At 49.2% G+C, this 10778-nt stretch overlaps 1 protein-coding gene across 2 annotated transcripts; it reads left to right on the forward strand.

Moving 5' to 3' along the window:
* The first annotated feature begins 1410 nt into the window (after window positions 1-1410).
* On the forward strand, window positions 1411-7644 carry PRF1 (perforin 1). Of its 2 annotated transcripts, XM_053360724.1 has the most exons (3): window positions 1411-2407; window positions 4713-5283; window positions 6355-7644. In XM_053360724.1, the coding sequence occupies exons 2-3, from the start codon at window positions 4736-4738 to the stop codon at window positions 7472-7474; spliced, it is 1668 nt and encodes a 555-aa protein (XP_053216699.1). In that variant the 5' UTR covers window positions 1411-2407; window positions 4713-4735; the 3' UTR covers window positions 7475-7644. The 2 variants fall into 2 exon arrangements, with proteins under 2 accessions (XP_053216699.1, XP_053216700.1); XM_053360725.1 differs by lacking the exon at window positions 1411-2407 and having other exon boundaries at window positions 4281-5283.
* Window positions 7645-10778: the final 3134 nt, after the last annotated feature.

Consider the following 10778-nt stretch of genomic DNA (forward strand, 5'->3'; position numbering starts at 1 on the left):
CATATTAAGGCCTGACCCTGTAGTCAAAAGACCGTGTGTCTTCTGGGCTTCACCTCCCTGGTGTGTGTCATCCTTGAACAGCTGTGGGTGGCTGGTGGTCCAGGGTTCCTGCAGTCAAGTCGTGAAATGGCTTGCTAACATCTTTTCTGTGGCGGGAGGTGTCAAGAGCCGGTGAGGGCCGGTGGTTGGGGCCTCTCACTCGTGATGTTTGGCCAACGCAGACCAGGATGAGATTAGGGTGTTTCGTTTTCACTAGAGGCCCTGTGTCTTTTCAGCTGCATGGCAGACGGAAATTTAGCAGGCAGAGCTAGACCAAGGCAGACCATTGGTGCATCTAGGTCAGTACTGCCTACACTAACTGGCAGCAGATTTGGGGGATTTTGGACAAAGATGTTTCTCCTAGCGCATCCTGGAGCTGCCAGGGATTGAACCCGGAGCCTTCTGCATGCCAAGCACATGCTCTGCCAGTCTGACCAGTCTCTGCTTCGACAGGCAGCAGCTCCCCACTGAATGTGGGACAGAACTCCATGCAAAATATGTGCCTTAAACCTCTCCGCTTCCCCCAGAAATACTTCTCTGTGGTAGGATCAGCTCCATCTGTTGAATGTTCACTTCGTCTTAGCAGATATTAAAGGTGTGCAGCCTTTGCTTGTAGAAAGGCAGATGAGATTTAGGAGTTCCAGGGCCCCAACCTCCGTTCCAAACCCTCAACTTTTTAGGCCAGAGGTAGCCAATGTAGCCCCCTCCAGATGCTGTGGACTACAACTCCCATCACCCCAGATCATTGGCCATGCTTGTTGGGACCAGTGGGACATTGGGGGAGCCTGGCTGCCCCTGCTCTGCACCCAGGAGGATGGGACAGAGTGCAGCCCTCCAGCTGCCATTGGATACCTTCAGTCCCCACCCGTCTGGCCCAGGGTGAAGGATGATGGGAGTTGTAGTACAACAACACCAGGACATTTCTCTCTCCTGCAGAACGACCTGGCAAGGTTGTCTTTAGCCTCAGCAAAGCTCAGTCTTTGCAGACAGAAGCTCCAAGATTCAACCTTGGGCATCCCCAAAGAGCTTCTCTGTTGACAATACTAAGCAAAGTGGACCAGTAAGAGGCAGCTTCCCTGTCGAGCTTAATCCCTAGGAACTCCAGCTAAAGGGATAATATAAAAACCTGGTGTTTGCTGCTGCAGTCTGATCAAGTATAATGTTCTCCATTGGCTAGGAAACTTTTGCATCCCAAGAGCCACATTCCCTTCTGGGCAACCTCCTGAGGGCCATGTCCCAGTACTGGGTGGGGCCTGGGATAAAAGGGAGCAACAAACATACCCCTCCCACTTTCTGTCATAGGTTAGCTTATGTATACAGCTGGGGCTGGTATACAGGGCTGGGGTGGTGGTGGTGGCCTGGAGAGGGGTGGTGGCCCAAAAAGAGATTTAGAGGCGAGAACAAGAGGCTTGGGTGGCCCCAACTGAGATTTGGGTTGCCCCCCCTCAGTATGCCTCTTGAGCAAAACAACAACAACAACAACAACAACTATTATTATTATTATTATTATTATTATTCCCCAAATATCTGGCTGGGTTGACTCAGCCACTCTGGGCTGCTTCCAAAACATATAAATACATAATATAACATCAAACATTAAAAACTTGAACCTGGGAACTTTTGCATGCAAAGCAGAAACTCTTAACTGTGGGCTACATCCCATCTCCCCTCCCCTCCCCCTGTCCTATGGTCAGGGAAATAAACCCAGAAATGTTCAATTCAGCCTTGAAAATAGCTGTTCGCCTGTGGTGACTAGAAAGAGCCCCAAGGTGAGCAGACACAGTCATTTTTGCAAGACATTTTGATCTCTCTCTCAAGCACCCTGCATTTTGGTAATTTTGTAGTTTTCTGTGGCTACTGTTATCAGAACAGGACTCGAGAGACCAAAGTTTAAAATCCCCACTTGGGCACAAGGTGACTTTGAGCCATTCATGTTCTCTCTCAGCCTAGCCTATTTCACAGGGATGTTGTTGGGGAGGGCGAGGTGGTGCAGACACCCAGAGCTGCTTAAAGGGAGGAGGAGACAAAAACAATGCAATAAATAAGAATAAATTAGCAGAGGTGTAAATGTTGGTGTCCTTCTCCTGCAACTTGCTATTTTCCTTTAGCAACCAACCCGCCTCCCAACCCACACACAACGGCTTGTGATGAGTGTTGACCTCAGAATCCCACCTGCTCTCCTTTTCTCAGCCGCCTCGTGATCAATGACTCTTGTCACATCTGAGGTTAGGTTTCTTTTTCCCCTTTCTGAACTGCGACATCCTGTCTCTGGGAGACAGATACATACATGCACACAGAGACACCAGCCCCAGTCAAGCAACACACGGACCCACCAGCCGACACGCTGACTTTCCTTCTCCTTCTGAAGGTAGGTATTTGTGGATGGATATTAGAAGAAATGAAGTTGGATCAGTAGCTTCCATTATTTGTTGACTTTCTTTGCTTGACCTGGGAGTGCAGCCCCCCCAGGTGTCCCTATTTTCCAGGGACGTCCCTGATTTAGAAAAACCGCCCCAGTTTTGCTAAGGACATCCCACTTTTCCTTAGGATGTCCTTATTTTCATTGGATAAATGTTGGAGGGTATCGTAGGATGTCCCTATCCTCGTTGGAATTTTTTTGGAGGTTATGGAGTAACCCGACCCCTGAAACGTCTGAAGGCAATCCTGTATAGCGAAGTTTTAAAAAATATTTATTATGTTTTTACCTATGTTGGAAGCTGCCCAGAGTGGCTGGGGAAACCCAGTAAGATGTGTGGGGTATAAATAGTAGAATTGTCATTATGGAATGGGATGTCCCTGTTTTCATTGGAGAAATGTTGGAGGGTGTGGGAGTGTGACCAGGGGTGTGGGGTTTGCCCAAGAAAAGCCTCTCACATCCCCTTCATTGCCCCACTGCAACACAACAGTCCTACTTTCCGGTAGTTGCTGGGCCCCCCCCATCTTTACTCCTGCAACCCCAAATTGGAGGGAACTTGGGATGCACTCAAGCAATGGCTTCTTCCACGTGCACCTTTGTGGTTTACTCAGAGTGCATTCTCTCTGAGCCTCTCCCAAACCTCATATGAGTGTGCCGCCCACTTACAGCTCCAATCCTAAACTCCAAGTAGCTTGTAGCATCTAGACACAAGAAAATTCTCAGTCCCTGAGTATGGCAAACGTACACATTTCAGCAATCAAATTAAGAAACTTTTCTTGCCAAAGTTGGAAGCCACCTCCAGTCTCTGCTGAACTGTGGCAATATTCTGGTCTGCGTTCCATTGAGAATCAAGATGTAGCGGAGGCTGTCGCAGTTTTAATAAATATAATTTATTCAACTATTTACACCTTCAGTCCACATGGGGAGAGTCCAGATCTTACAACATGGTCATCTCAAGAGGGGCTTGTTCTCCACAGCTGTGCAGGAGTCTGATGCATCTCCTGCCAAAATTGCTCTGGCTTTTGTTCCCAGCTATTCCAAGCCTCCTGCCAAAGGCCCAAAACGTTCTTGTGACATCACACCCACACCTTTCGTTCCTCTCAATGGCTGCTCTTCCTGCCTTTTGTCAAGTTAGCGACTGGGACGGCTCCTCTGACAGGGGTCTCCTATCACAGAAAAACTGGCCTGGCCTGGATTGTGGCACTTTTTGCCAAATCCAGCAAAGTCTGGTTCCAAGCATTTATTGCAACTAAGAACTTTGAGGACTCTGCCCACCCCCACCCCCCAAAACACCCAAAAACACTTTAGCCGAGAGGTTTTGCATCCTAAGGAAAAGAGGGTTGTGCAGTTGCTGAGCTGCACAAAAGGGGTATTGCCCCAATTACTCTACAGTGATATATATATACAGGGCTTTTTTTTCAGTGGGAACCCACTGGAACTCAGTTCCGGCATCTCTCAGGTGGGCGCCATTGCCATTCTAAGAGAACAAGGAAGGCGTTTATGGTGAGTTGTGGCACCTCTTTTTCCAGAAAAATAGCCAGGACTGATGGGATGTGGAGTCCAACAACACCTCAAGGGCCACAGGTTGATCACCTATTGTTTAGTTATTTTATTACATTTGTATGGTTCTCCCTCTCCCCAGGTCATCCTCTCAACAACCCTGTGAGGTAGACTAGGCAGAGAGATTAAAACCTCCCCAAGGTCGAGCTTCGTGGCTGAGAGGATTCAAACTCGGGTTTTTTGCTCCTTGTCCAGCGCTCAAACCACAACACCAGACTGGCTCCAACTTCACACAAACCACTTCTCATATACACCCTCTGTTTAATACAGATGTAGATGGAATGCAGAAAAAGGGTGAAAGTTTCTGCACTTGAAAGTTGGAAAATGAAGCTGTTTAATAGGCACTGACAAGACCATAGATTTTGCCTGATAGGCAGTAGCAAGGAGTTCCAAAGGGCAACGCTGCCACATGAAGTGTCTGATTCTGAGAGCACACAGAGCAGACCTCCTGATGAGATGGTATCTGCAGAGTGCAGTGATTGGTTGGGTATATTATGGGTGAAATCAGGTATACTGGTCCCCCCATTGTATAGGGTTTTTGTACACTAAATCCCTGAACTTAGCCTGGTAGTAAGTTTGCAGCCAGTGCCTCAAAGCCCTTCCTCAGAATCACTCCTTCCCACATTGCAACGGACTAACTTCAAGCATGCACCGCATCCCAGGACGATCCGAGTTATCAGTTCCTTTCTCGTTGCAGGGTGTCTTCCCAGAGGGCCGGCCATGCTGAAAGCGAGCCCTGCATCCTCAGTGCCTCTCTTCTTCCTCTTCCTCCTCTTCCTCGGCATCTCCCCACAATGCCACAAGGCCACGGAGGATGAATGCCTGGAACACAAGGACTTTGTCCCTGGGCACAGCTTGGCCGGCGAGGGCATCGACATCACCACTCTGGAGAAGAAAGGGGCAAAGGTCCTGGATATGAACCAGTGGCAGAGGCCGGACGGGAGCTGCACCTTGTGCCAGAACCCTCTGCTGGAGGGAAAGCCGCTCCAGAGGCTCCCGGTGGCTGCCATCGACTGGGAAGCCAAAACCTCGTGCCAAAGGAGCGTGCATTCCTCCGTGCAGGAGTCTGGCATCTCTCTGGTCCTGGCAGAAGGATCCGATGTGAAGAACGACTGGAAGGCAGGGCTGGAGGTGGAGGTGAAGCCCCAGGCCCAGGCCCAGGTGGCTCTGGCAGGATCCCACTCCAAGATGGCCGAATTCAGCCGGGAGAAGAGCTCTCAGGACAAGTACAGTTTTGCGAGCCATGAGGTCTCCTGCTCCCACTACAGGTGACGAAGGCAGGGAATGGGGGAAGGCAGGGTAGAGGAATGGCTTGGGGACAGACAGGGAGAAAGGCCGAAGGGCCATAGCTGGCTTTTCATGCTGATTTGTTAAGGGTGCCGGGAAATGTAGATCTGGGAGGCAGCGCCAGCCCGAGACGTTTCAGCACCCAAGGCAAACCACAAAACAGCACCCCTCCATTTGGGGTGAGTGAAGATCTACATTGGGAACAAGGGAGGGAATCAAATCAACTTTACCCAATGGCGGAAGTGGACAGTGCTGTCTTTCTAGAAAAAGAGGTGTCGGAGCTCACCCTTGCTCTCTTAGAATGGAAACGGCAGCCACCTGAAAGGTGCCAGAGATGAGCTCCAGTGAGCTCAGGCTGAAAATAAGTCCTGGGAGTGGGAATCAAAGGTCTTTGGGGAAAGGGGCCTGCTCTGAATCAAGCCGGATGGGTGCAGAGCCAGGGGCGTAGCCAGGATTTTTGTTAGGGGGTGAACCTCAGTTTGCTATGTATTTTTATTGATTGGGGGGGGCAGCTGCCCCTCCCTGCCCCCCTTGGCTATGCCCATGTGCAGAGTCCAGGAGATCTCAAAGGGCAGCGCCCATCATTTCCTCCCTGAGGTGGGAAGAGACCAGTAGCGCCTCCTGCTCACCGAGAGACCCCTGTAGAAGTAGCATCTGGAGGAGGCAGCAGATCCAGCCTCCAAGGAGCCCTTTGCAACCATCGCTGCCGCAACTATAAGCGATGCGTTCCTTGGAAGCTGGATCTGCTGGCCCTGTGGATCCTGCCGCCTAAGGCGGTCTTCTCACCTTGCCTTATGGGTGGGAGGGGTCAACTGCAGAGCCTGGAAGCAGGCCAATCAAATTAAGAAGCCACATTTCAGCAACTGCTACCCCACACTCCTATTTGTCCCATTTGTGAGCGGGGAGAGGGGGGAATGGTTTTGTTCCACAAGAATTCCAGATCAACCTTACTTGCCCCACCCAAATTTTGCCGGCCTGCAATCCATCAGTGCCCACTGGAAAACAGCGACTGCCTGGGAGCTCCCTGAATAACCTCCTCCTTTTCCCTGCAGCTTCCGCCTTGGCCATTACTTGCCGCAGAGCAGCCATTTCAAATACGCCGTGAAGACCCTTCCCAAAAAGTACCGGCCTGACTCCCAGCTGGAATACCGCCAGCTGATCCAAACCTACGGGACCCATTTCATACAACAGATTCACTTGGGGGGCCGCGTGAGGGACGTGACGGCTGTGCGGGTGTGCGAGGCAACGCTGGACGGGGCGACCACGGACGAGGTCAAGGATTGCCTTAGCCTGGAGGCCGCCGCCAGCCTTGGCAAAGTCAAGATGAACGCCGCCTTCCAGAAGTGTGAGGAGCTGAGGAAGAAGGGGAATTTCAAGGGCTCTTTCCACCAGACGTTCAGCGAGCGGCAGACGGAGGTTGTGGGTGGGAACAGCCAGGCGGACGTGCTCTTCTGTGACGGGCAGAGCACAGAGCCCTTCAAGGACTGGTTGGAAAGCCTCAAATCCGTCCCTGGTTTGGTCTCCTGCTCCCTGATGCCCATCCACACCTTGGTGACCAAGGGGGACCCCAAGAGAGAGGGTTTGCGGCAGGCGGTGAGCGAGTACGTGAGAGAACGGGCCCTGTGGAGGAACTGCTCCCAGCCCTGCCCACCAGGGACGCGGCGGAGCGCCCGGGACGCCTGCTCGTGTGTCTGCGCCAGTGACGGCACCACCAACGCTATGTGCTGCTCACGGGCACGAGGCCTGGGCAAGCTGAAGGTGACGATAGTGCGTGCCAGGAACTTGTGGGGAGACAACTGGTCACGGACGGACGCCTTCGTCAAGGTCTTCTACAGCGGCAGGGAGATGCGCACTCCCACCATATGGAACAACGACAACCCAGAATGGAAGGTCCACTTGGATGTGGGGAACATCCAAGTCTTGGGGGAGACCAGCAAGTTGCGGGTACAGGTCTGGGATGAAGACAACAGGTGGGATGACGACCTGCTGGGGTCGTGCGACGAACCCCTGCAAGCTGGGAAGCCGCAAAATAAAATATGTTACCTTAATCATGGGAGCCTGGAATTCCAATACCACTTGGAGTGCGGTCCCTTTCTAGGAGGTCCCTACTGCTTGGATTACGTCCCTCAGAAGCCGAACTATGTAGGTGACTTGTTGCAATGGAATGGCTAAGTGGACCGCGTCAAGCATAGGGCTCCTTGAGACGGTGGGCCCAATGGATTTCTCCCTCAAGCTTAGAGGACCCCGGTTTTTTAATGTTCAATGTTTTATTATGTTTTTGTATATGCTGGAAGCAACCCAGTCAGATGGACAGGGTACAAATAATAAATTTATTATTATTAGTTGTTTCTGCATGTGCTACTTATCTCTAAAACACAACCTGTCTTTCTTCTCACTTGCTAACATTCAAATCACCAAATTCCAGGTTTAGAGTTGTATCCATAGCTAGTTCTGCTCAGAGAAGACCCACTGAAATGAACGAGCCCAAGAGTGTCATGTTAACTTCAATGGGCCTACTCATGAATTAAGATAATTACAAGAATACCTCACAAGGTCAGCCAAGCCAGAGCCAATTTTTGGAGAGGGTGTCACGTATACCCCTGAAATGTAAGATATTCCTAATGATGGACGCTTCTGGCCATTTGCCAGTCCCCAGCACCCCCCGCAAACAGATGGGACATATAGATACTGTATAGGACAGGAAATGCAAAGATTGAAAAGGTTGGTATGGGTTTCTTTGGGGTGGGAGGGAGCTTGCACCTTCTCACTATTGCATGTGTATGAATTAATGGCACAGGACTAAATGTGAAGGGAATACAACCTATAAAGTGTCAATAGGACTTAATGTACTCAAATGCTCCCTTACGAAATACGTGTTTGGATGGGTGGCAGATTAAGTGGCATCATCTTAGGGCCACTTCTTTAGCAAGACACTTTTCTTTTGGCAAGTGAGTCGTTAGTGAATGGCTCTTTGGAAAGAGGCCAGATCTTCAATTAATACATTTCACACAACCCAAATGATCACTTAAAAACTAGAGAGTTATCACCAGTCAGTCCTATCTGGAGTTAGAACCAGCAATGATTGGCAAGCAAGCACAGAATAAGTTCTGCAAAATGAAGGCGATTTGAACTGCTCCGAGGCAGGGATAAGTCTCTGGGCTAGTTTAAATGCTTGGCAGAATAGCAAACCTCTCTCTGTGTGTCACTCTCACACACAATATTTTACGTTATAAAAGTGATTAGACTGACGAGAAAGCACATTACATCTCAACTGGAAAAGCATGTTGCATCTTCTTTGAAATCACTGTACCAAATATACAGCCACAAATGTCAAAAAGACCACATGGTCCACATCACAGTTTAGCCCCCCCCCCCCAGTCTTTCAGTAAGAGGCCGAGGCAGGAAGTGGCAAGAGAGGCAAAAAGCAATATACGTCAGAGCTTACCACGGAAGAAACAAGTAAAAAGAAACCATAAGTAATTGGGTGGGCAGTGGGGTGGGGGGTGGGGAGAGGAAGAAGCTGACGGGAGACTCAAGCTTCTCTCCTTCTCAGACCAGATTTTCCCTCTATGCTTCTGCTACAAGACCTTGGACGCAGGGGACACTACACAATCTGTTATGCTTATTGCCTTTTTAAAATATATGAGCATTTAGAACTTGCAGGTCTCTCTGTGTGTAAATGCTGAAGTTCTCAGGATGCTTATGTCCAATGCTACACTTCACAGAGAATGACTGAACTCAAAGTTCTTTCAGGGCACCAAATAAAAGACAATTTCTTTGTAAGCCTATATATAAAAACCTTCCTTGATTTAGTTAAGAAAAAGGATATGGTGCCCCCTACTGGCCAACATAAAGTCCTAGCTATTTCTATTAAGAGCTCTCCCCTCAACCTATCCACATAAGGAGCAGTCAGTTCTCAAAATTAAGTACAGTGGTACCTCGGGTTACATACGCTTCAGGTTACAGACTCCGCTAACCCAGAAATAGTACCTCGGGTTAAGAACTTTGCTTCAGGATGAGAACAGAAATTGTGTTCCAGCGGCGCGGCAGCAGCAGGAGGCCCCATTAGCTAAAGTGGTGCTTCAGGTTAAGAACAGTTTCAGGTTAAGAACGGACCTCCGGAACGAATTAAGTACTTAACCTGAGGTACCACTGTAGTTGATATTGGGAAGCACCAGTTTCCAACAGTTAAGAAGCAATGCTTTTTTCTTCTTTCTAAAAAAAATGTTTAGGGGTACTCTCATTTTCCTACTCATATTGAAATACTGCCCCTCAATGAGGCCAAACTTAGATTCACAAAATGTTTAGGGGTACATGTACCCCTGCATCCCTCCAGAAAAAAAGCTATGGTTAGAAGCCAAGTAACACACTTCTCAGTAGCACAGGAGGGGAAAAAATTGCTTTGTTCCTTTTCATTACTGGTTTGGGGAATATGCTTTCATCTAGTTCCTACTGTTACGGAAAGGGGGGGGGGCATGTCTTCTTCACCTTCTTCTTCGCTACAATATATCCATTTATTCCCAATTGTCAATGTCAAAAGGGACTAAAATCTATAAAATCCATAGAAAATCAACGTGCCAATTTGCTCAATTTCTCTAGGACTCTATGACACCTCCCCTGTCCTCCATAATCCCTCAAGTAAGGTGCTCTGCCAAGCCTTTCCTCCGGGCAATGCCAGGTGGCAGACTATGCATACATGGACCATTGTCTTCCCATCACCGGCACTCAGGAAGCGCTTATCTGCGCATATCTCCAGCTCTGCATATTCCCCCCTCCCTCCTCCATATGTTAATCCGGTGTAACCCAACCTCTCCTTAATGTATTCATGATGTAACTGGGATGTATTTTGCACTGTATTCTGGGACATGGGGGGAGTTTCAAAAGTTCATGTCACCCCTTTCTCGCTGTTCAATCTTGCCTTGAACCTGTTGTGCAATAAACTTGGATCTTCTGCAATTTGCTCCTGTCCGGCTGAGCTCATTTTCTTCCACAGGGACCCACGGACTTAGTCCGATGAGCTGGGTGGCAGAGTAGCCCCGCACCCAGATTTTAGCCATAACAGTCCCTACCCTATCTCTGAATGTATCTTTGGATTCAATCGTTCTCAGCCAAGAAGTGTTTGTTAGCAACTAAGGTGCTATTGCTTTGCTGGGTCCAAGGGGTCCTCTGTGTAGAACCTGGTGTTTCCCATTGTGAGCATGTAAAAATGAGAAGGCAGAAAAATGAGAAACGCAGATTGCTAGTCACAACCAAGGCTCCTTCGCAGATTGTATCTAGCTGTGTTTATCTTCCCTTCACACTCAAGGTGCTTTCTGGGGAACACAGCAGTGTAAAACAGCTGCTCTCTAAAATGGCTCTTGAATCACGCTTGGAAGAGGCATTTAAACTTGTACCTTGGGGTGATACTTTAAAATGCCGTTTGAGACCCCTCTTCAAGAAAGATCCCTCAAAGTATCCTCTCCTGCCTGTGCCCCAG

This window comes from Podarcis raffonei, chromosome 13, assembly GCF_027172205.1.
Source record: "Podarcis raffonei isolate rPodRaf1 chromosome 13, rPodRaf1.pri, whole genome shotgun sequence".
In the NCBI taxonomy this organism is placed as follows: domain Eukaryota; kingdom Metazoa; phylum Chordata; class Lepidosauria; order Squamata; family Lacertidae; genus Podarcis; species Podarcis raffonei.